The 25,128-nt window shown below is 46.7% G+C and overlaps 6 protein-coding genes across 6 annotated transcripts; 3 read left to right on the plus strand and 3 right to left on the minus strand.

Annotated features, from left to right (window-relative positions):
• Positions 1-100: 100 nt before the first annotated feature.
• TGAM01_v202060 (hypothetical protein) lies at positions 101-970 on the minus strand (the record flags this gene model as incomplete). Its single annotated transcript, XM_018800290.1, has 1 exon — positions 101-970. The coding sequence occupies one exon, from the start codon at positions 968-970 to the stop codon at positions 101-103; it is 870 nt and encodes a 289-aa protein (XP_018666432.1).
• A 689-nt stretch (positions 971-1,659) lies between these two features.
• On the plus strand, positions 1,660-6,007 carry TGAM01_v202061 (glycosyl hydrolase family 18; the record flags this gene model as incomplete). The annotated part of the gene is made up of 5 exons (XM_018800291.1): positions 1,660-3,249; positions 3,315-3,486; positions 3,553-3,962; positions 4,039-4,727; positions 4,783-6,007. The coding sequence occupies 5 exons, from the start codon at positions 1,660-1,662 to the stop codon at positions 6,005-6,007; spliced, it is 4,086 nt and encodes a 1,361-aa protein (XP_018666433.1).
• A 3,446-nt stretch (positions 6,008-9,453) lies between these two features.
• Positions 9,454-9,975, minus strand: TGAM01_v202062 (hypothetical protein; the record flags this gene model as incomplete). The annotated part of the gene is made up of 2 exons (XM_024548908.1): positions 9,454-9,608; positions 9,702-9,975. 2 exons carry the CDS (start codon positions 9,973-9,975, stop codon positions 9,454-9,456), a joined length of 429 nt encoding a protein of 142 aa, XP_024406311.1.
• Positions 9,976-10,171: 196 nt separating this feature from the next.
• TGAM01_v202063 (hypothetical protein) lies at positions 10,172-10,885 on the plus strand (the record flags this gene model as incomplete). Its single annotated transcript, XM_024548909.1, has 3 exons — positions 10,172-10,306; positions 10,364-10,630; positions 10,697-10,885. The coding sequence occupies 3 exons, from the start codon at positions 10,172-10,174 to the stop codon at positions 10,883-10,885; spliced, it is 591 nt and encodes a 196-aa protein (XP_024406312.1).
• A 471-nt stretch (positions 10,886-11,356) lies between these two features.
• Positions 11,357-12,073, minus strand: TGAM01_v202064 (hypothetical protein; the record flags this gene model as incomplete). Its single annotated transcript, XM_018800293.1, has 1 exon — positions 11,357-12,073. One exon carries the CDS (start codon positions 12,071-12,073, stop codon positions 11,357-11,359), a length of 717 nt encoding a protein of 238 aa, XP_018666435.1.
• A 3,004-nt stretch (positions 12,074-15,077) lies between these two features.
• On the plus strand, positions 15,078-24,932 carry TGAM01_v202065 (beta-ketoacyl synthase domain-containing protein; the record flags this gene model as incomplete). Its single annotated transcript, XM_018800294.2, has 8 exons — positions 15,078-15,456; positions 15,507-15,792; positions 15,851-16,376; positions 16,431-16,551; positions 16,611-22,093; positions 22,147-23,458; positions 23,532-23,791; positions 23,877-24,932. 8 exons carry the CDS (start codon positions 15,078-15,080, stop codon positions 24,930-24,932), a joined length of 9,423 nt encoding a protein of 3,140 aa, XP_018666436.2.
• Between the last annotated feature and the right edge of the window lie 196 nt (positions 24,933-25,128).

Here is a 25,128-nt window from a genome sequence, read left to right on the forward strand (position 1 = left end):
CTGATTGTAAATGATGCAGGGTAAAATGTTATTGAAACATACATAGGGAGAAATTCCATAGACTAAGAGTAATACAGAAGCAGTGCTAATCCAATCCAACTTATCGACACAATTTTCGCCCAGCAACAATCCCCTTGAAGCTTTTCATCATGCTGCGATGGGTGGTAGATGAAGGATCATTCTTAATGTAGCTCCTCACCCAACCTTCGACCGTTTTTTCTGCATCTGGAATACCATCCTCTATGGCGGTACTGAGGGTCTCAGGCCATTTGACTTCTTTCCACTCTTTCTTCGTTGGATCTCTCTCATCAGGGTCGGGATTTGTCCCCAACTCTTCGACTTTGAGAGTGACATTATCATCATGTTCCAATGTCTTCTTTGCCGCCTCATACATTAGCACTCCGGTATCCCCCCTTCTCGCTCTAATTATCTCGTCGACAGTTGCATCAAACGCAGCAAACGCTGGCTTGTTTGCTTCCTTTGCAGCGACTTCCAAAGCCTTCCATCTGTTGTCAACCCTTCTGCCCAGCTCCTGGACAGCGACCCTGTAGTCGACGGTGCCGCCTTTCATAATCTTGAAGGGAGCAATGTCAGGTATAGGCCGCCCGGTAGCTTTGTATGCCTTCAGGCAGTTCAACGCCGTCGCCTTGGCATCCAGCTTATTTTCTGAGGTGTACTCGGGCCATTGTCGGGGATTGGGCGAGTTCCGATTGATTTGCGATATGAAATTCTCAAAAGAACATCTATTTCCTTCAAGATCTCCTTCGCATGCCTTCCATTGGTTATTCCTGCAAACCTCCCTCTGAGGGTCCCATTTCAGGCACCGGTAGCCTATGCTTTGCCCTGATGGCAGCAAAGCATCAATTTCGTACGCCTGGAAAAACATGACTCGTTCGAGACATCCTGCGTATCCTCCAGCCCAGACCATGGCCGAGAGGAAGGAGGTGGCGAGAAAGAATAAGAACCGCATTGCGATTGTAGCAGTGGCAGACTGTATCAGCTGGTAGTAATCCGGTCGATGGCCAATTAAGAAACAAAACTATAAAGAACGAAAAGTAAGCAACTGTGATGAAGCTGGGAAACTACCTAGTTTTGAGCCATCATTGTAAAGGCAAGAGCCGACACAGACATGATACCGTTTATACCACCTACATCGGATCCTTGTCTGAAAACCGCCGAGCCGTCTAATCCATGCAACTGTCAATCTTACCAACAAGGCTAATCTCCCAATTGTGGAACACTAATCGTGAACCAGGGTATGACAATCTAGGCTCCAGACGATGGAGTGCTTTCAGCATGTGTGCGGATAGCTCGGCGATTACTGAATTGGGCCATATCGAGCTTCGTAGGCCGTAACTCACGGAGCATCACCCCGAAAGGGCTCTCTTGCTCTGCATTGGCACGTGAAATCAAATTATTATTTCTACCTCTTGCCAGTATGGGAGACCTGATTTTGTTGCTGTGGGCTCTAGCTACAGTCATTCATTCAATTAGCTATTTTGTTATATTCAGCCTGCTCTTTCTGCCTTATATTATACAATCGCTATACATCCTTCTTCCATTTCCCACCACCTCAACACTGGTTGACCTAGCTTTTCATGGCATCAGAGAGCTGTTACAGCATCTAGAGAATCTCCCCTGTTCAGCTAGACCCTCAAAATGAGGCCACCATTGTTATCCTTTCTTATACCTCTGGCCCTTCTGGCTATTCCCTCACATGCCCATAATGATTTCAGTAGTGAAATCACGCCCCGAAAGACTGCATTAAATGACTTGCAAGCCGAGGGAGATCCCGAGCTGGAAGAATTTTTTGCCGCCAATGAACGGCAGCTTCCAGCTCTAAAAGCTTGTCCTCTACCATGCACGCAGACTGCAAATAGTAGTGACAGCGCAGGATGGTTCTTGTTCTTTGGTGCTGAGCGCCTTGCCTGGTGCAACGAGACCATGCTGCTCGACTTTGTTGTCAAGACCTCTATTGATGAGAAGCAGAATCCCAACATTAGTATCAGAGCCTGCACGGCAGAATTTGGTGCAGAGACCAAAAAAGCATACACATCCAATGATGAAACTGCAGCCCTTTGTTCAACACCCAACCATGTCATGGCCAATTCTGCCGTTCACATGTTCCATCCTTCGGTGGGCAACGACGAGCAGGGCTTTGACAGCAAGGACTTCTTGTCGGCTGGTCATCAAGTGGTCCGTTATCTTGCCTCTCAGAAACCTTCCTGCACCAATAATGCCATGGCTTTTGGATACTCTCAAACTTCAATTGTTGGACTGTTTGCTGGGGCAGAAGTGCATCAGCACGGGATGGCGTTGGACATCCTCAGCAGATTATTGAAATATGCGGAGACAAATGCCATGTCCCAAACAACAGTGCTTCAAGTATGCGAAACCAATGATCGCGGTGCAGATTACAGTGCTGGTATCATTGTCAGCAATGCGAAAAACTTTGCGTTTGTGCAAAAAGTCGTCAAGACTTGGGCCGACGGGAAATGCATATCCGAAACCAACGACAGCCAAGACTGGATGACAGTTGAGCTAAGAATTCCGCCACTCAAAGATGCATCTGGCAACAAGACTGCCATTCCATCTAATATAACCTCCGTCGCCTCACAAGTGCGTCAGTCACGCGTTGCTATTCGGGCAGAGTGCAAGACCGCCAAAGTCCAAGCGGGAGACAGCTGCTCTACCGTGGCAGCCAGATGCCGCGTTAGCCTGGCCGATTTGCAAAAGTACAACCCTAGCAGTAAATTCTGCAACACTCTTGTTGCCGATCAGACAGTCTGCTGCTCTTCGGGCACCTTGCCGGATAGCATCCCAGCCGCAAATTCCGATGGGACGTGTAAGACAATATCAGTCCAACCCGGTGATGACTGTGGCTCGCTGGCCAGCAAGTGCGGCCTCAAGGCCAGTGACTTTTCAACGGTCAACAGCGGCTCCAAGCTGTGCTCGACGCTGGCTGAGGGCCAGTTTGTCTGCTGTAGTCGCGGCAAGCTCCCCGATCTGCGGCCCAAGCCTAACCCCGACGGATCTTGCGCCACATATCAAACTGTGCAAGATGACGGCTGCTCCAAGATTGCCGTATCGCGGGGGTTGACCGTGGCTGATATTGAAAGCTTTAATAAGAAAACCTGGGGCTGGAATGGATGCGGTCCCAATCGTCTCGCACTTGGATTCAAGCTATGCGTCAGTGAGGGATCGCCCCCGATGCCTGAGCCTGTCTCAAACGCCGTATGTGGGCCTACGGTATGTTCTTCTATCCCATTTTCTTCTCTCAATAGCTGATGATATGAGCTGACAACATAAAACAGGTTCCAGGCACCAAAACGCCCAAAGCAGGAACTGACTTGGCCACGCTGAACCCGTGCCCGTTGAATGTTTGCTGCAATATCTGGGGCCAATGCGGCATGTCTGATGATTTCTGCATAATCTCAAAGTCCGAAACTGGTGCTCCTGGTACTTCTGCACCTGGAAAGAATGGCTGTAAGAGCAACTAGATCACCCCCGACTTGATTAGCCAAATGTGTGTTAACGCGTGTTCTTCACCAGGCATCAGCAACTGCGGTAACGAGATTATTAAAGGATCAGCGCCTGAAAAAACAATGCGCATTACATATTTTGAATCTTGGAACAAGAACCGCGCTTGTTTAAACATGGACGTTGACCAGATTGACACGAGCTTTTATACGCATATTCACTTTGCGTTTGCAAACCTGACGGCCGACTATAAAGTCGACGTAAGCGGTGCGAAAGATGATTTTGAGATTTTCAAATCCATGACTGGAGTAAAGAGGATTATATCCTTTGGAGGCTGGGATTTTAGCGCCTCTCCTGGCACTTTTAATATCCTGCGTGAAGCTGTGAAGCCCGAAAATCGTGACGCGTTCAAAAACAGCATTGTGGCCTTTGTGCAAGAGCATGGGCTTGATGGCGTGGACATTGATTGGGAATACCCGGGAGTAAGTTAAGACACATTTTCACTTCTCTTTGTTTTCATATAATCGTTGCATATACTCATTCGTTGATTCTCCTCAGGCCCCTGATATTCCCGATATCCCTGCCGGCGACGCCCAAGCGGGAGTGGACTACTACAAGGCACTCACCGTTATTAAATCAGCTCTCGGTAGCTCCAAGTCTGTTTCTTTCGCAGCTCCGGCGTCCTACTGGTATCTGAAGGCATTTCCCATGTCTCTTCTGGCCAAGACTGTCGATTATATCGTCTACATGACATATGACCTTCACGGGCAGTGGGATCATGGTAACAAGTGGACTTCGCCCGGTTGTCCCAACGGCAGCTGTTTACGATCACACGTCAACGCAACTGAGACTCACGACGCACTGGTTATGATTACCAAAGCTGGTGTGCCCTCTAACAAGGTCGCTGTTGGCGTCGCTAGCTACGGCAGATCCTTCAAGATGGCACAAGCAGGCTGTACAGGGGAAATGTGTACATTCACTGGCACGCCTCGCGTCTCTAATGCCGCTAAAGGTGCCTGCACAAATACAGCAGGCTATATTTCCAATGCTGAGATAAACGAAATCATTAAATCTGGTGATTACACAAAACAGTGGTCGAAAGATAGCTCGAGCTATCTAGTCTACAACAATACCGAATGGGTGGCCTATATGAGTGACATAGACAAGGCAAGTCGGTACATTACATACAGCCGCTACAACTTTGCTGGCACTTCTGACTGGGCTGCTGATCTTTTGAAATATGTTGAGTAAGCCACCTTTTCTAAACTCTCTATAATACTTCCTAACTTTTCTTTCCTGCAGTGGCGAGGGAGGAGTTGAAATAACTAACTCGGACGTGGAGTGCAAGGCTGAGTATAGCAATCTCGACGACCTTCAAAGCAACGAAGACGACATCCCTATTGAGTGTGTGGTCCAATATGTCGCCCAAGTCCAGATCAGTATGATGAGTGACGCTTTGGACAAATACACAGACCTCGTCAACGACGGCTACGACGAAAAGTTTAAAATCTACTCCGACTACGTCGCCGAACAGGTCCCCATGCAGATTGACCAGTTCATGCTTGACAACGCTGACAAGTATTTCACGTGTACAGGCAGCTATAAAGCAATGTGTTGTAGTAGCTGCCAATGGGGTGGTTGCTTGGACAATTGCAAAAAGGGCTCCGATTGCAAAGAAGGTACGCAAACCGAAACCGTCAAATGTCCAGACACTCTAAAGTATGAGCTCAATGCTCTTCCTCAAGACTACCTCCTCATGAGCGCAACATATGAACTGGATGATAAGGATGGCTTTTACAACGATATTGCCTCTCAGTATGGTATTGAAGAGTCATGGATTACCTTTGGCAGTCGGGATGTCTGGCCCGGGGCAAGTTGTCAGTTCAGCAAAGACCCCAGACAGTGTCAGAAAGACTGGGATTATTGGTACTATCAGTATCCCCAACGCTCAGACGACATGGAGGTGTACAACCCTAAAGATCTCATTGGTCAATCCTATGACAAAACAGAGGACCTCATACAGCGTCTGCAGATAATTGAAAGGTTTGTGGACGTGGACGGCGGCTGGATATGGGCAGATTTGCTTGATGCTTCGACCATGCCTGCCTTGTCAGTCAAGGCTGCCGTCGAGAACATGGAAGCAATAGTCAAGAAGGCCGACGAGATTGAAAAAGAGGAGCGCGAAGCATTCATTATGAACTTTGTTACGAGCATCCTTTTCTTTATCCCCATCATCGGAGAGGTGGCTGGAGAAGCTGGTCTGACAGCGGTCCGTTCCATTTTGAGGCTGGTGGGTAACCTTGGAGACCTGGGCCTTTTGACGTATGGTATTGTCAAAGATCCGAAGAGTGCATTCATGGCTATTTTTGCTGCTCTAGCTGGAGCTGGTGCTGGGCCGGCTGGGTTCAAAGATGCTGCTGATAGGATGCGAAGCATGGGCAGGGCTGAGAGAGAAGGCTTAGGGCCGAGTATTACAAAGGACTTAGATAGGATCTGGGAGGTGCGCTCTGGTGTCTGTAAGATCTAAGCTGTTGATACCTTGCTCGTTGGAAATATAAAAACGCTATATGAATTTAGCTTAGGCTACTATTGCAGAGGAAATTATACTAAATATTCAGAACTTTTCTAAAGAGCAGGAGTTCAACTCTTACTGCCAAATAGCCAAAAGGTACCTTAAAACCCTAAGTTTTTTATATAAGTTTTCCAGTGTTTAATTTGTGTTGGTCCAAAGATACTATATCTTTGTTGTACAATTTTCACCTAGTTCAAATATATAGGTACTTTGTGGCCTAGAATAAATACACTGTACAAGTCTCTCCCAATCGTCAACATTAGCGAGATGCCGCCGCCGCCGCCCACGACTCTCGCGGCTCTCGCGAGCTCTGATGGCAATTTATAGTAGGCTACTATCCATTACATCGACACAAAGCATCAGGTGCTAAATGACCTCAAGCATTAGGAAAGAAATCGCACACCCATTAACTTTAGCGAAGACGAATACAAGTTGACCACGAAGCCGATGTCGACAACGCTCTGCAATGTACTACCGACTCTCTCGACCGAGCATCATACCACTTCAGGGCTAGCTTGAGCAGCCATTACTGCAAGAAACGCGAATCGAAAGCACGACATGGCTATTATTGCATATTAGGTAGATGAGCCAGGAATGATTAGTGTGAAAAATTGAAGTGAAAAAGTGCTGAGGTGAGCAATATCCAGTGTATTCCCTTGTAAACTCGGTATTTTCGGCTCCGAGCTAGTATTTGTAATGATGATATGATTTTTGACATAACGAGGAATTTGGTAATACACCTTTTGGATTGACGAACGATTTCCGCTACAGTACTTAGTTGAGGTGAGATACAGGTGGAAAGAAGCAGTTCCTACTTCCGATGTTTACCTCGATGCGCTGTTATGTTTGTCTTTCGATGTGGTCGCGTAATTCCTTCACTCAAAATCCCATAACCACATTTCATGCCATAGTGTCCTGAGTCTGCTGCTTGCGTAGCTCTGTGCCCATATCAGACCATGGAAAGTGAAACACTGGCAATTGAAAGAACGAGTTACTGCCACCTTGTCAGTATGTCCCTCCTTATAATTCGACTAGATGATGTAAGTGATTCTCGCCTAGCATCCTGAATACCAGCTAAGACATTATACCATGCCAAAAACGCGGTTAAAAATCCAAACAGGCCACCAGCCTTTTGAAGACGAATCCGATATGGCACCGTTATCAGCCGCAAAGTAGTGACCGGCTAGCATCAGGAGGGTAATATCAGAAAAGAAGAACATAAGGAAGAATATAACAGTCGAACGGAGAGTACAGATTGGCAGTGGGAGAAGTACACACTTCCCTGAAAAGCGCCTAGATGAATCTGTCAGAGTTGGACAACCTCATTTCTCATATTAATATCCAAACATACGACTTGTTAGGCCATTCTACAGGTGGTATGTGTGCTATGCAGTGGGCGCTTTCGCCAAAGTACTCACAAGCAAAGGGCCTGATCAAGCTGGTTATTGCGAGCGCACCGAGCAGCGTGGCAGCTTGGCAGTGTTCAGCCCAGGAGCTTCTCGCCGATATGAGCGGAAATATTCAAGCCATTATCAGAATTTATAGCAGCATTGGCGAGTATAATAATCCAGATTATAAAGAGGCCGCTATGGAGGTAGCGAGAAAACATCTCTGACTTTGCGATCCATGGCCCGAGGCGCTCGTGCAAGGCTTTGAGGATATAGAAAAGGATGATCCCATGTACGTGACAATGAATGGTCCGGATGAACTGAACGTCATTGGCACTATAAGAGGTAAGACTCGTTCCGTGGAAGCTTGATCCGATATCTCCATGAGAGGAGCATAGCGTTGGTGTTTAAAATCTCATTTTATAGTCAGACTTTAACGTCGAAGATACATGCCAGAACATAAACGTCCCGACTATGATCATTAATGGCGAGTTCGACGAGTGCACCGAATTAGCAGTTCAGATGCTATTTGACAATATACCGAAGGTCAAGCGGATTACGGTGCCTAGTTAATCCCACTGTGGGTTCCTAGAAGATCCTGTGAAGTATACAACTATCGTATATCATTTTTATCAAGGACTGAGAGTAACAATGAAAGAGCCGCAAAAGGTCCCCTCTGTTATCTGAAAGACTATTATCTAGAGCATAACCCGTCGATTCGCTTCATTAGATAGTGTCTATTATTCAACAAGATCACCGATCCATAACGCAATAACAATGTCGGCGTGAACTAGACATCTGGTCTAACATCTACGTACAGAAGGAGGGAGAGGCATTCTGTTGAGCATCTGCATTGAAGCATTTAGGTTAGGGTTAGGTGGAGGGGGAGAAGACGCCGTCTAGCAGCTTAGGATACTTAATAGTTGCCTTGTCCTTCGACAAGCCCCTCAACAAGGCCTCTGAAATCAGGTCTTGCTAAGACTGCTCCGTTGTTTTTAGTAAAGAGGGGATGGTCGGGCAGTTCTTCCCACTAGGGCACCTGTGCGTTGGATGCTGGTTGAGGGAACCGGGGGCCGGCCGCCGGGGGGGAGGAGGGGGGTTAAGGTTTCTTGTTGATACGCCTGCTGACGGGGTGCCAGTCCTGGTTAAGCCGCAATATTTCTGTTCTAGGCCGGGCAATCTTAAAACAAAAACAGGTGGCAGCCGTCAGCAATAATGGCAACCACTAAAAGCTTACACCTCATACTCAGCCCAGTCAGATGACGAGCATTCTGATTTTATATAGTCCTGCTACTTAAGTGCATTTCCAAAATCTATATATCTGGCCCGTGGTTACACATCTCCCCTGGCTAGCTCGTACATGCTGCAAATTACAAAGATAGTTTAACTGTCTCTGATTCATTCATGGCAATGGAGGCTGATTATGATTTCATAGTCGTTGGTGGTATGTTTAATGCTCAGGGTTCAGCGCATGGTAAACTTTTCATGCTGACAGTTTATTTCAATCTAGCTGGCGCAGCGGGCGCGGCAATTGCATCCCGTCTTGCCAAGAGCCCAACAAGACCACGAGTGCTGCTTCTTGAAGCAGGCAACTCCCACACCAAGCTCACCCACATGGTTGCTGGGGCACGTTATTCGTTCTGGTCGACCGATGAAGCTTCCGAGTTCAATTATAGGTATAAAACTGAGCCTGAGCCCACGTTAAACCAGCGTGAGTTGGTGTATGACAGTGGTTGCGGGCTTGGTGGCTCTACGAATATTAATATAGGCATATGGGACTTTGGACGTATGGAAGAGATGAACCATTGGGCAAAGCTAATAGAGGATGATGCCTGGAGCTGGAAAGAAGTTGTTTCCAAAATGAAAATGGTATTCCACACCTCTACTTTTGAGACGCCTCAAATATCCATTGAACCAAGGTCGAAGTACTGCAAGCAATTAATACTAAGCAGATTGAAAATCTTTATAACGGGACACCTCAAGAGTTCCAGCAATATTTGTTATGGGACTCAACTAGCCATGGCTTAGATGGGTTTGTCTCTCTGATTCCCTGGACTGCTCAGACAGATTTTGAATGATTGACAGACCCATAAACATCACTCTGCCTACCATGTGGACACCTGGCCTCGCAATAATCCTCGATGCAGCACGTAAAAAAGGGGTAATGTCTGTTTCCAGCTTCCTTAAGTCAGCCATTAACAAAGTTTTTCAGATTCGACTGATCAAAGACTTATCGTGCGGAGAACTCGGGATGGGAGTACCAGCTGCAACAACATCCAACGGCCTTCGCGTAACATCAACTGCGTATTTGAAGGACACACCATCCAATCTGTGTATCATTACAGGATGTAAAGTTGCACGAGTATTGTTTGAAGCTAATCGAGCCGTTGGAGTACAGGCGTGCGACGGGAGCATTTGTAAGTCCATAGATCTTCCTTGGAGACCGCCGCTGATAGCCATAGTCACTGCCTCTAAAGAAACCATCCTATCTGCAGGTGCAATTGAAAGCCCCAAGGTTCTTATGTTGTCCGGCATTGGGCCGGAGGAAGAGCTCGCGAAAAACGGTATTACCAAAGTTGTGGCTCTCCCTGGGGTGGGACAAAACTTGAAAGACCACTGTTTAGTTCGGCTGAAAGGCTTAGTTCGACCTAACGTTATACCGAGTGTAAGCTTAAACGACGTGGTGAGTTGGAAAACACAATGGGATATAGACCAAAGCGGGCCCCTTGCGATGGACCCCAGCACCGTTGCGCTGGGCTATTTCCGTCCCCATAACCTGACAAACTGGGTTGAGTTCCAAGAGCTTAATGAGAGCGCTAGAGATCTCTTGAGAAAGCCACAGGCAGCATCGTATGAGCTTGGAATAGTAAGCTTCCTTTAACCCACAATTCTGTTAACAAGTGCTGATAATTGAAACTCACAGGGAATTGTGCCGGTTCCTGGGGAGGACAAGGCGGTCGTATTGGCCAGCGTTATACTTATGAATGCGCAGTCTCGTGGCATTATCCGCTTACGAAGTAATGATCCAGACGCACAGCCTATTATCCATCTCAATTACCTACAACATCCATACGATCGTCGAGTTCTTATCGAGGCCATTAAGCAGACTTTGGACCTCATGCTGCACTCTGATCTTCCCGTTTCCACGCAGATTGAAGGTCCGACGAGCACTTCAGATGAAGACATATTGGTACAGGTTTCTTCATTCTGGCAGGCTATTGGGCATTGACGACTGACTATACATGCACGAATTTAGCAATTTCTCAGAGAAGCAGTGGTGCCTGCATGGCATGCGATGGGGACAGTCAAAATGGGGAAACTTGACGATGACATGGCCTGTGTTGACACTGAGTTTCGTGTTATCGGTGTAGAGGGGCTTCGCGTTGTTGATATGAGCATTTGCCCAGTTGTTCCAAGGTATATATCTCAAGAGAGCTACACCTAAGCTTGCCTACAATTTAATGTCTTCTCTAACAATATTCTTTATACAGCAACCATACACAGTCGACTGCTTATCTAATTGGAGAAATTGCAGCAGCTAAAATAATTAATTCTTACTATTTATAAGGTTTAGATTAAATACATTTGTATCCATACATATTTCTATTGCAGTTGTATAGGTTTGAAAGTCCTGTAAAGGCCGGTGTAACAAAGGACTGTACCCTTAAAATCTATTTCAAAATTGTTATAGCTGCGCTTGTAAGTATACACTATGTAGCTTCTATCTGCGTTTATTACATCGGAAAGCTCATCCATCAAATGTCTCAGTACTCTTTTTTTCCCACCATTTGCCAGTCTGGTTCCCACTATCATTTAGAAGTTATTGCAAACACAATCGCAATTCCACCATATATATTTTCCGTAACAGCACAGAATACACCCATTTCGCCCACTTGAGTCATCGATGAACCATGGATTAAACTTTAATAAGTCTTTGGTCGCACTTCACTTCTGGTGATAAGCTCTTCAATATTGAAGCAAGCTCTTCTGCAGCCGCAAGCAGAGCCTCATCCGAAAGTGGCCCCAATGCGTCAAAGATGATCAACACATTTGTGGTTGCATCAGACAGTGCGGTGCGTGGGCCTTGCCGCCAGTTCCAGCGACGACAGGTAATTCCAGTGTCGTCACACCAAATAGGTTCTCCAGGCGCTGCGACTTCAGTCTGCAGTTCGCCACCTGTAAAAGCCTGGAACTGCTCTTGACCCGTAGCACGTATCAAGAAAGGTGATCCGTCGTATTTATCCAGGTCTTCGCCGCCTAATGGGATTTGATGCTTGACCGAAATAGCATTGTAGATGTCCGTCAACCGGTTGATGCGAGGCAATCCATTTTCAGCGCGGCGAGTCAAAGCCTCCAAGCTGTTGCGAGTTTTTTGCGGCTTAGAACCAAATGCCTTGTAAGTCTCTCGCCATGCGGCAATGTGTGGAATTTCGGTTACAGGGTGCTTAGACAACAGATTCTTTGCGTTTGTTTCGGCATCGATCAGGAGAGTTTCGCTTATACTGTCGCTAGGACCTGGAGGAACACCTTCGACGGTCATTAAGAGAGCTCGATAATCCGGGCGTAATTTGAAGATTTCTGGAGAGACCCGCGCAGACTGCAGCAGTTTTTGTGCGCTAAATGCTGAACTCATGGTGTATGTCGGATGAACGGTGATTAGAGTAATTTGCGTCGAGAGAATAAGAACTGCAGCCAGATCAAAAAAAAATTTTAAGATATATGAAGAGCTATATATCAACTATAGAGAAGCAGTATATTATTACTAGAATCTTCTTTTCTTCAAGCCTTTTCTCTTTCACATAGTGGCGCCTTGTTGCGAACACAGGGCGCGCGCCCAAGAAATTGACAAAAGGTGGGACTACTCCACCAGGCTGACAGCATTTTACTCGTTTGTATCACGGCCAGCTTAGAACGGAGTAAGGAGAAGACATTGATCAAAAAGGTCGATAGCATCACATCTTCAAGAGAGGGATGGGCAGCCTATTTTAGATACGAATTAACAGTACACTATATCATGCTGAAACGTATTCTCCGATATTCCTCTTTTGGTCCCCAAAGCCTGTCGTGATCTTCTAGCGTGCCTGACGCTAGTCAATAGTTTAGCGTACTAACTGTAGCAAGTCGCTTCAGTCGCCGTTGCACAAATTATGGTAGGGAGAAATCAATTCCAACGAGCTTCGAGTTTAACCGTCGGATCTACAACTTTTCGCTTGCAGTCAATGATCTGTAACTTGTAACATGGAATAGTAACGATGTTGTTATCCAAATCAAATTTGACCAAACCAAACTAAACAACGTATTATTTTGCTTGTATCATATATTCAATTAGCTGCGCAGCGAACCAAGTTCAAGTACTGATATGCATGCCTACCTTGAATGCGCCGGGATTAATTTCAAGACACTGTGTTGATACAACTTCAATCGTGTTCAGCATTTACTTAAAGTGATTGAAAACGCCTCGAATGCAACCCAGCATTGAGGTTGGGATGGTAATCAAGGCAAACATTGAAAATAATGTACTTAAGAATATTCTATAACATTTCGCAAATTATCATCGTTGCAGTACCTCCTTTCATTTAAGAGAATTTTACAGCTGACAAAATCCAATTAGCATAATGTTATATTTGCTTTTTTCCTTCATGTGACATGTTCTGCTTTCTCGAAAAGTCATAAAGTACTACAATGGCTTAAGTGTGTGTCATAAATGCATATCTAGACTAGGTAATATCATAGAAAGTAGTCGTAGTTTAGTGATTGGGTCAGACGGATATTGCTATCCCAATGCGGTAGGAGACGGCCAACCCCAATGTCGTTGAGTCATTATATTATATTCGGGTGTATGCATGTAGCTTCTAGCCGCATATAGTTCATGGCTGCGAAACTCGGAAGACATTCACACTAATGGAAGATTTGCAGCATTCAATATGGGCAAAAGAAATAGAGATGCCAGTAATTACAAACCCATTGCTGAAGCCACATTGAAAAGTGAGATGACAACAAGGGTTTATTATGATAATGCGGCCAGCTCTTGATGGGCAGTTAGTAAAGAAATATCTAGACCAGCACCGGGTAACATTACTAGGGGTTGAAATCGAAGATACCCCATCGTGTGATCATTTGCCGAGTGAGTACGAGTATCTGGGGTAATAATCGGATCCGCTTACGAGTGCGGGGAATATATGCTACCAGCACGAATGACTGCAATACAATATTGAATCCCTATACCACTTCTCCGTACCGGCTTTATGTCAAAACACCCTAGCAGTTATGAAATATGAAGCTGCAATATTCCTATATTCGCGGCGCCCATCATACAAAAATTATAGAAACAAAAATTATAATCTTTGAAGATCTCTAGTCTATTTCTGCTGATTATTCTCGATAGCCATTAGTTCAGTCGGGCCGTTGGTGGAGATGGCGTGAAAAAAGCCTGGAATATCCCCTGCTAGCTCTGGAGATACTATGCTCTTGTTTGTCGCATCTGCGGCTATAAACTGCCAATCTCAGTCTAAATCTGCGTGGTTTAATGCTTGTCGTACGGTTACGACGTATAGCTCCTACTGGCATCACAGGTAAGCATGTCAAGATGGGGGCTCGTTTCATAGCCTATATCGTTGCCTGAAGCGGTCACTGGTTGCTGCATCAAAAACCAAGAATGATATTTGAACACTTCTAAGAATGACCAGAAATCAAGAATGGTATTTGAACAGTTCTATGAATGTGTCAAAGTATGAAACGGAGATCTGCTGACACCTAACGGCTGGCTTACCATCGATTTGAGGCTAGTATTTGATTGCTTATCCCACCGGAGGGCTGCTAAGATATTCTCCGTTAACCTTTGATGTCTGCATAATTTCCGTAGGCCTTACTATATATTGATAAAAGAAATGTCAACATCCTGAAGTATGGCTGCCTCACGAGTAAATGCCGGTCGAATAGTCCGATGGCGTTGATATACAGTGATAAGATTGTACAATGCAGGAAGATGGTCTCGTACGCCGCTAATGCCTCTTACTATGGATTTGAGGCAGCATCCGGCTCGCAGATCTGCCATTTCTAGATAAATGGGATCATAGATTGCGGGCGTAAGTCTTTGGTGGGGGAATGACCCGCAGATTGTTCAAGCTTGCATGGTACGGATGACGCCCCTTCCATGAATCTTTTGCGGGGGAAGATATTCAACTAGCCATTGGAGGAATTTCAACAGCGTTTAGTATGCTTTAGCGTATTGCCATGGAAGAGGGTAGTATTGCATGCGCTCCAATGGAATCATACGTATCCTCGTGTTACTCTTCAACCATGCCTAAATCAGGGGTTGAATAGTGCATATATACCTATACATGGATCGAATCATTCATCTGATTGAGCGTTTTATCAAATGCTGACTGCATATTGAATATCCGAAGGGTAGATTTTGAGTAGGCTTGTGTGATGAAAATGGATTGCTAACGAGACGATGGGGCTCATGAACGGCTACCGCGTTAAATCTTGGCAGAGAAGGAGGGATAATAGAGAATGTAATTTTACATATATCTAGGCAGTCATATGGTCCAAGAAGGTGGAATAATTTATAGATCCCATGCTGTTCGGGCTCTTTGAAGGCAATCCAACGCCCCTTTCACGCCATCTTTACAAAAATGCGGTCTCAAGGGCCAGTTCCTATTGCCATTATCGGCATGGGCTGCCGATACCCTGGTGGAGCCAATAGCCCAGAAGAACTATGGAATGTTGTTTCTGAGGGTCGAAGCGGTTGGAGTGACGTCCCATCAGATAGATTCAACCATCAGGCATTCTATCACCCTGATCCAGAGATTCCAGGCACTATTAACCAAAAAGGAGGACACTTCATAGATCAAGACATTGCTACTTTTGATGCTGGATTCTTTGGAATAGCGCAACAAGAAGCAGATACACTCGATCCCCAGCAGCGAGTTGTTTTAGAGACTACTTGGGAGGCAGTCGAGAATGCAGGCATTCCGATGCATAAGTTTAAGGGGTCGGACACGGGAATCTTTGGTATACTTTGAATTTCTATTGCCATTCGATCCATGCTAAGCCTCCTCCAGTTGCCATGTTCGGTCATGACTTTGCACAGATAATACACAAAGATCCAGAAGCTGTTTCCAAATATCACAATCTCGGTGTGGCTCGGCCATTGCTGGCGAACCGTGTTTCTTACGTCTTTGACCTTCAAGGCCCTTCAGTCATGGTAGATACTGCCTGCTCTGGTAGCTTGGCTGCTATCAGCTTAGCATGCCAAAGTCTGCGATCTGGAGAGACATCCACGGCATTAGCAGGTGGTGTGAATCTGGTATTCTCTCCTGACCAGATGGCGTTAATGTCAATGACTGGGTGAGTGTTTTCGAAAACTTATCATCAGTATGAACTTTGGCTAAAATCCCTTCTCCAGACTATTCAATGATCAAGGAAGATCTTATACGTTTGACGACCGCGGTAACGGCTATGGCCGCGGAGAGGGTGTAGGAATGGTAATCCTCAAGCGATTGGACGATGCCATCCGAGATGGGGACAGCGTGCGAGCCATTATACGGAATTCAGGAATCAACTCTGATGGCCGTACAAACGGAATAATGCTGCCTAATCAGGACGCGCAAGAGCGTCTTGCGAAACGCCTCTTCCAAAATCTTCCCTTCAAGCCCTCTGACGTGCAATACGTAGAGGCTCATGGCACAGGAACCAAAGCTGGCGACAAAGTGGAAATAAATACGATCCGGAACGTGTTTTGCGAAGACCGCGATGGACAAGATCCCGTCTTCGTGGGCGCTACAAAGCCAAACATTGGACATTCTGAAGCTGCCAGCGGCACGGCGGGCCTCATTAAGACAGTCATGGCGATGGAGAAGGGCTTCATTCCCCCGAACATACTACTAGAGAATTTCAAGCCCGGATTGGAACCTGATGGGCAGTATATGAAGGTAAGATCAGCGAAATATGTGGATGCTGGTTTCTAACAAGACAATTGCGACTAGATTGCGCGGTCACTCACGCCTTGGCCAACCACGCCGTCTACGCGGAAAGCGGTAGTCAACAGCTTTGGGTTTGGAGGCACAAATGCCATGTTGCTTCTAGAATCAGCTCATGGCTATGATGGTAATACATTTATTCCTACATGTACTAGATAAACATTTGCTGACCTTGTGGCTTATCAGGAGTCACTAACCATGAAAATGGAAATGCGGCTACGGAAAACGGCACACAAAACGGTACATTAAACGGCAACATAAATGGCAATACCGATATGAAGAAAAATGGAAAGACGATTCCGCATTTTTTCCCAATATCTGCTAGATCCGAATATTCTCTACAGAGTGCCATCAAGGATCTTGGCGAATATTTGAAGCGTCACCCCGACGTTCGGCTCGATCACCTTTCTCACACCTTGGTTAAACGGAGATCAAAATTCCAGTGGCGCTCTAGTATTATTGCCGAAGACATTGATTCCTTGCTTCAGGGCCTTGGCGCAAAGGACTTGGCACGAAACAAGGCGTCTAACAAACTAGCAAACGCCTTTGTCTTCACCGGGCAGGGCGCGCAGTGGGCAAGAATGGGCTATACTCTTCTACAGTCTGAACACACGGCTTTTGCTCGATCAGTGGCAATCTCAGAAAAGTTACTCAAGGGATTCGGCGCACAATGGAGTCTGACCGAGGAGCTATCTCGAGACGACTCTTCAAGCCGTCTGAACAATAGTGAATATGGTCAGCCGGCAAGCACCGCTGTGCAGATAGCTCTTGTTGATCTTTTGAAGAGTTGGAATGTCTTGCCTGCGGCGGTAGTTGGCCACTCCAGCGGTGAAATAGCCGCTGCATATGCCGCTGGTGCCATCTCTCAGAGTGCGGCAATGTTTGCATCGTACCACAGAAGCTTCTTGGCTGAAAAATCGAAACAACGTTCAGATCAAAGCGGAACGATGATGGCTGTCGGCCTTGGAAACGAGGATGCGCAGAAGTATATCGAGAAATTCGACATTCAGGGTGTTACGGTGGCTTGTATCAACAGCCCTTCTAGTGTTACAGTATCTGGTGACTTGAGTGGAATCGTGGCTTTGAAGGATGCCCTCGACGCTGACGGAGTTTTTAATCGCCGTCTTAAAGTTGATACTGCGTATCACTCTCATCATATGCAACTTGTAAGCTCCGACTATCTGCAGGAACTGGAGGGACTCGAATCAGGACCGGTAGACACTGCCATCCGCTATTTCTCGAGTGTCACAGAGCAAGAGAAGTTTGATGGCTTCGGAGCCTCATACTGGGTAGACAACTTGGTATCGCCTGTCCGATTCTGCGGCGCTTTACGAACCTTGTATCGAGAATTGAGGCAGTCAGCAGTCAACATTATTGAAATCGGCCCGCACGCAGCTTTGTCAAGCCCAATCAAGCAGACACTGGCGGACCTTCAAGCCGATGGTTCTTCATACAACTACATTCCAACGTTGGTTCGTGGCGAAAACAGTATCAAATCTCTCATGAACACAGGATCAGCTCTATTCCGCAGTGGCAATGACCATCTCGATATTGGGGCTGTCGCTGCACTCTGCAGACCGAAGTCATCCTCCCTAAGAGTTTTACGAGACTTGCCATCCTACCACTGGAATCACACAGAAACCCACTGGATGGAATCGAGATTAAGTCGCGAGTATAGGTGTAGAAAACACCCTTCGCACGATCTGCTAGGCTCTCGAGTCATTGCATCGCCGGACAGTCAGCCCAGCTGGCGGATACTTCTGAGCACCGAAAGATTACCGTGGCTACAAGACCATGTTGTCGACAACTTCATCGTCTTTCCCGCTGCTGGATACATGACAATGGCAATTCAGGCGATACAACAACTGGACCAGGACCGTCGACAAGACTTCAAGCCTAAAGGCTATAGAATAAAGAATGTCTCTTTCAAGAAGACTTTGACTATTCCCAAAGACGACACATCGGTCGAGACAATCTTAACATTCCAATATTCTGATACAAACGAGAATTGGAATTTCTCCGTCTCCTCAATGTCAGATCAAGGCAAATGGCAAGACCACTGCAACGGCACGATATCCGCCGTGTTTGACAATGACAAGGATGAGATTGAGCAACAACGCGAAGCAGAGTTTGATCGCAAGTCTCAAGCATCTCGCTTGGAAGACGCGGCCGCAGCTTGCACCAACGTCATTTCACACAAGGAGTTATACGCTCAGATGGCGGCAACAGGCAATCAATATGGACCTTCTTTTGCCATCAATAACGAGGTCCGGATGACAGCATTTCAATCTTTAAATGACCTTGTTATCCCAGATATCGCTGCCAAGATGCCCAGTGGATATATGCAGCCGCATCTCATTCATCCCACAACGCTCGATGGCATCATTCAGTCTTGTCTTCCTGTGTTTCAGCAGCATTCCAATAAAGGCTCGGTGATGCCCATTTTTATTAGCGACATATTCATTTCCGCAAGCATCGCCAATCAAGCTGGTAATCATCTTCAAACGTTGTGTAACTTAAGTAACGTCTTTCCCACGTCGACAAACTTTAGTACCGCAGTCTTCCAGACAGAGAATAATGGCACACCACAGTGCGTTCTAACTATGAATGGTGGCGAGATTCGCGTTGTCGGAGAGGCTCAATCTACTGAAGTGCTTCACAACGATAACATCTTTAAGATGGAATGGGGAGTTGACAGCTCTTCAATTACGCCCGAAATGTTGGAACGCGTTCAAATTCCCTTACAGTCCGACGAAGCTGGGATAACACAGGCAGAGAAAGTCAATCTCACTTTTGTTGCTTGCGCCCGGTATATCGACTGGGCTGTCAGGGAAATGCATGAGCGTGGATTAGCAGTAAAAGACGACCACAGAGTCAACTGGTGGCGGCTTTTGAAGAATTTTGTCAGTTCAGAGATGGGCAAGTCGCTCATCGAAAAGAGCCCCAGCACTAAAGAGGAGCTGGACAAGCTTACATCCAGACTTGGAGTCGAAGGAGAGGCTGTAGCTCGAATCGGACCGGAATTGGTTCCTCTGTTGACAGGCCAAACAGATCCCCTCACTCACTTCTTGAAAGACGATCTCCTGTTTCGTGTATACCATTCTGATGAAGGAGCCCGACCTAACCAGTACATGGCCGACTACGTCAAAATGTTGACTTTCCAAAGACGAGATTTGCGCATCTTGGAAATCGGCGCTGGAACTGGCGGTACGACTTATCGAATTCTGAAAGCATGTAGCCCCAATGGCGAAAGCTTCTGCTCGGAATACATGTACACCGACATATCCTCCGGATTCTTTGAGGCTGTGCGAACAGACCGATTAAAAGACTGGGCGCACCTATTGACGTTTCAGACTCTGGATCTGGAAAAGGATGCAGCGAGTCAAGGGTTCAAAGAACAATCATATGATCTAGTCGTTGCGGCCAACGTTGTCCACGCAACACGGTCTTTGAACAAGTCAATTCGGACAATCCACAAGCTACTAAAGCCTGGCGGTGTCCTTGGCCTTGTAGAACTTACTACGTCAACGCCGTACATCAACATGACTTTTGGCTCTATCCCGGGCTGGTGGGCTGGTGTTGACGAAGGCCGGACTGACAGCCCACTGCAGTCTGCTGAGCAGTGGAACGTGCATCTACAGAAAGCCGGTTTCTCTGGCGTTGATTTAGCTGCCTATGATCTGCCGGAACCTGAGAGACATTGTGCTCTATTGTTATCAACTGCACTTGCACTTCCTTCTGCGACAAATGGACATGTTCCTTCTCACTTCAAGATATTAGATGCTTTTGCTGATGATGAAAGCCCATCATATAACTCATTCTCTGTGAAATTTGCAAATGGCTTGACTGAGAAAGGCTTCGGGGCTTCTTTGGAGCAATGGACTAATGCTGAAGTCAACTGCTCAAGCTCTTACATCATTCTTGATTCTGCAAAACAGCCTCTTCTAACAAAAGCGTCTACTGAGCAATTTACCAGTATCACTCGCCTACTATCCAAAGCTACTAAAGTATATTGGGTCATCTTCGCTGCAAACGACGATGATGGCATTTCACCAGACAATGCACTAATCACAGGAGTCTCACGAACGGCACGAAATGAGAATCCCCACCTTGACTGCTTCACTATTGATGTGCAAGACTCTCTGGAACAGCACGCTGATCGGATACAGAATGCACTCTTAGACTTCGTTCACACCACCGAAACCAGAATCAGGAAAAATGAACCGAGGGAGTTTGAGCTCATGTATAGAGATGGGAAAATGCAAATCCAACGCTTTGTCGCTGACAATAAGCTATCAAAAGCTGTTTCCACCAGTTCTGATGTTACAGAGACTGAAGAAACAACTTTCCATCAAGCCGATCGACGTCTGAAGATCCATGTCGACAAACCCGGCCTGTTAAATAGCCTGGTATTTATTGACGATGACTCTTCCACTCTCGGTCCCGATGAAGTTGAAATCAAGTCTTACGCCTGGGGCCTCAACTTTTCAGACGTCTTCATTGCCCTAGGCCAACTACCACCCACGCAACCCATGGTTGGCGAAAGCGCTGGAATTATCACGGCTATTGGTTGCAACTTTGCATCACAATTCAAGCTTGGCGATCGAGTAACAGCCATGTTTGGCACTCCTTACGCAAGTCGGACGAGAACAAATGGTCATTTGGTCCATCGCATACCCGATAACCTGTCATTCACAGATGCCGCTTCAATTCCATTAACATTTGCGACAGCTTACTACTCGCTCTTTGACTCCGCCAATCTTCGCCAGGGCCAGACAATACTAATACACTCTGCTTCCGGTGCATTGGGTCAAGTAGCCATAAAGATTGCTCAAAGACTTGGAGCAACAATATTTGCAAGTGTTGGAAGTGCATCCAAGCGGCAACTACTCATCGAGCAGTACGGCATCCCTGAGAGTCACATCTTCAGCAGTCGCACAACCGATTTCGCAGCAGGGGTCAATCGGCTTACCAATGGAACTGGCGTAGACGTGGTTCTAAACTCTCTATCAGGGCCCATGCTTCACGCTTCGTGGGAATGTGTCGCTGCCTTTGGAACGTTTGTCGAAGTTGGCAAGACGGATATTTCCCGACGCAGCCAGCTGAGCATGAAGCCATTTGAGAGAAACTTGCGATTCATGAGCGTGGATCTTGTTGGACTTTCGAAACAGCGACCGGCTGAGTGCCAAAAGTTGCTGCAGAGAATCTTTGCTGATTTTGACGCCGGACTATTTACGCCACTCTCTGTTACCGCAATGCCAATAGGCGATATTGAGAAGGCTTTCAGATTGATGCAGAGCAGGAAGCATACCGGAAAGATTGTATTAGAAGCCACAGATAGTTCGACTGTTGAAGCCAAAGAGCAGCCATTCCGACTACATTCTGACGGAACTTATATCATTGTAGGTGGGCTGGGAAGTCTGGGAAAGCATCTGTGCCGCCATCTCCAGGAGAAAGGCGCGAGGCATATTGCATTATTCACACGACAGAGTTACCAAAAGGTTGCCAAGGCAGAGATGGAGAAAGAGCTGACAGCAGTTCCAGAAGCTACTGTTAGGATTATAACGTGCGATGTGGGTGATGCGAAAATGGTACAGCAAGTAGCCGCAGAACTGTCTCGATCTATGCCGCAGGTACGAGGTATTCTCCATGGCGGCATGGTACTTTCGGTAAGCAAAAGCTCCTTAAAACAGAAAAATGAAGCTAATTTGCTCGGATGCAGGACCGGACACTGTCGCAGATAACACAAAAGGATTTTGAGATTGCTCTTTTGCCTAAGTATCACGGCACAGTCAACATCTACAACGCCTTTTACCATAAAGACGTCGATTTCTTTGTCAATCTTTCGTCCCTCTGCGGCATCGTTGGTACGCTGGGACAGTCCAATTACGCTGCAGGAGGCACGTACCAGGACATGTTCACTCACGCCCAAGTCTCTGCCGGTTATACGAAGTTTGCGACTATTGACTTTCCACTAATCAAAAGCACGTATACAGTCACACAGGAGCACACGCACTCCTTAGGTAGACAAGGTGTTCAGCTTCTCCCTATTGAGACTGCTCTCCCAGTTGTTGACTATGTGATGAGCGGGAAGGCATTCAAAGATGGCAATCACCAAATAGCATTTGGGCTTGATCCACAGTCATTCATCAACCAAACAACGCCAGGTGGTAGAGTGCCGCCGCTTGTGTCTCACATATTGTCTTCTCATAACAGAGGCCCCGCGCACCAAACAGGACAAGCGGATGAACGTACAGCGGAAGAAAAAGTCGCTGTTGCATCAACAATTGAAGAGGCAGAGCAGCTGATACTGACTGCAATTAGAGAGAAAATAGCCTCACTTACTGTCCTTGAGTCTCAAGAACTTGATCTGGATCAAGCCGTTGCCAATATGGGCCTCGACTCTCTTGTTGCGACCGAGATCAAGAACTGGATTACCAACAAGCTACAAGCCCCAGCCCAAACTTCTGACATTTTGGATGCCCCAAGCCTGCGGTCACTTGCGTCTTTTGTCACAAAAAGCTCTGTCCTCGTGAAGAACAAGTTCAAGCCGGAGGGTATTAACGGACATAGTGAGACAAAGGCAGATACGAATGACGATAGCAACAGTGTAAAACAAGTCTCTCTTCCCAAATATCCCATGCAAACTTTGGAGGGAACATTGGAGATATTCCTCGATTCCGTGGGCCATATCGCCAATGCTGAAGAGCTATCGCGCACTCGAGAAGCGATCAACGCGTTCCAAGACCCCGACGGACTGGGCCAAAAACTGCAAGCGAGGCTTAAAAACATGTCAGGTGGTGAAGGCGAGAATAATGAGGTTGTGGACATGTATGTCAGAAACAAGTGGCTTCGTGGGCGAGACTGGCGACCCAGACTTCGAAACTTTTTTGCGACTCTTCCTGGACAAGATACAGCTCGACAGCCGCAGGCACAACAAGCAGCACAGCTTTCGCTCGCGGGTTATGCGTATAAATTGGCACTCGATGCGGGAACAATTAAGCAAGACTTTTATCATGAACAAGCATTGGACAGTAAGCAAATTTGCATCACCATTTCAACATGACCAAACTGGGGCTTCGGGGCAATTACTAATGAGACTCATAGTGGCTACTGTTTACTGGCTATTCAGCTCAAATCGTACTCCAGCGCTTGGCTGCGACGGTTATGATCGATTCCCAGAGAGCGATTATATCATCGCGATGAAACGCGGACACGCATATAAGATCCCTCTCACGGGCCACAACGGACAGACTGTAACATACGAGAAGCTGAAGAATGTCTTTGAAGCCATTGTGCAGCAAACTCCCGAGGAAACGAATTGGACTAGTCTACTCACCACTGCAAATCGAGATGAGTGGGCAAAGGTATGCATGCAATATCTTTGAAGCCCTTCTTTCGATATTACTTTATTTTCTTAGAAGTGCGTCTTTGAGGCTAACTCTGCTCCAGGCCCGTGATGAAATATTGTCGGCAAGTCAAAGCGGCCGCAACTATGTCAAGACTGTCGAAGAGTCGCTCTTTATTATTTACCTCGAAGATACAGCTCCAGAGACAGCAGATGGCCGCGCAGATGCTTTCCTTCTCGACGACAATTCCAACCGCTGGCTAGACAAAACCCTTTCATTTGTGGTTTGTCGTAACGGCGTATCTGCTATCTGGGGCGAGCACACCATGGTCGACGGCACTACATTCGGCGGTCTAATAAAAGCTCTCAACTCGCCAGCTGTCGAACAGGTGGAGCTATCTAATGGCTCAACTACTTCCAACTCGGTGCTTGATGGTGACTTTACATATCTCGAATTCACACTGCCAACAACTCTGTCAAAGATCATCCCTGCTCTCCAAACTCAGCATCAGTCAGCTCATGACGGCTATACTCTCGCCAACCTAAACCAGACATCTTACGCAGCCTCTTATCTCAGACATCAAAAGCTTCCACCTAAGACAGTCATCCAGCTCCTGATCCAGGTAGCTGTTCGCCGTCTCTTCGGATACAACCCCTCAGGAGCGGTGGACGTCATCTCGCAGCGCCCATTCCGTGGTGGACGAACAGACATGATCTACGTGATGACGCCGCCTGTGGAAGCATTTTGCGCCGCAGCTGAAGACTCAAATATCAGTGGTGTCGAAAAGCGAAGACTCTTCTTGGAAGCTGTAAAGTCGCACGCGCGGCTGGTAGCGCTGTCAACTCGCGGAAGAGGATTTAGGTGGCATCTGATGGCACTTCGCGAGATGTTGGAGCCTGGCGAAGAGCTGCCTATTTTCTACAAGGACGAGGTGTTCAGAAGGACAAGCGAGAGACCAGTCTGCACCAGCTTCACAGAATTCGGACTGCCGGAGATGGGCAGGTGTCAGCCTCATAAGGAGGACGTATGGGTTGGTGTCCAAGTCTTTGACGAGAAGGTGCAATTCACTGTAATTAACGGTGAGAGAAAGTCGGCAGAGTTTGTGGAGCATTTAAAGGCGGCTGGTGAGATTGTCAGAGGCATTATAGAGGCCGCATGAAAAGTTCCGAGTATCGCCTCGCCATATGCAGAACTACTGGACTAAGAATATATAAGAATATACATACTTGTATCCACGAGTACTGAGTTTTGCGACCAAATATCAGGTTAGCAATAAATGCTGTTAAAGACTTGCTTCAAGCCCGCTATTTCCAACGCCGTTCAATTTCCAGCTACGAAGGAACACGGTGGGCGGC

Source organism: Trichoderma gamsii (assembly GCF_001481775.2).
Source record: "Trichoderma gamsii strain T6085 chromosome Unknown Scaffold_5.2, whole genome shotgun sequence".
Lineage (NCBI taxonomy): Eukaryota > Fungi > Ascomycota > Sordariomycetes > Hypocreales > Hypocreaceae > Trichoderma > Trichoderma gamsii.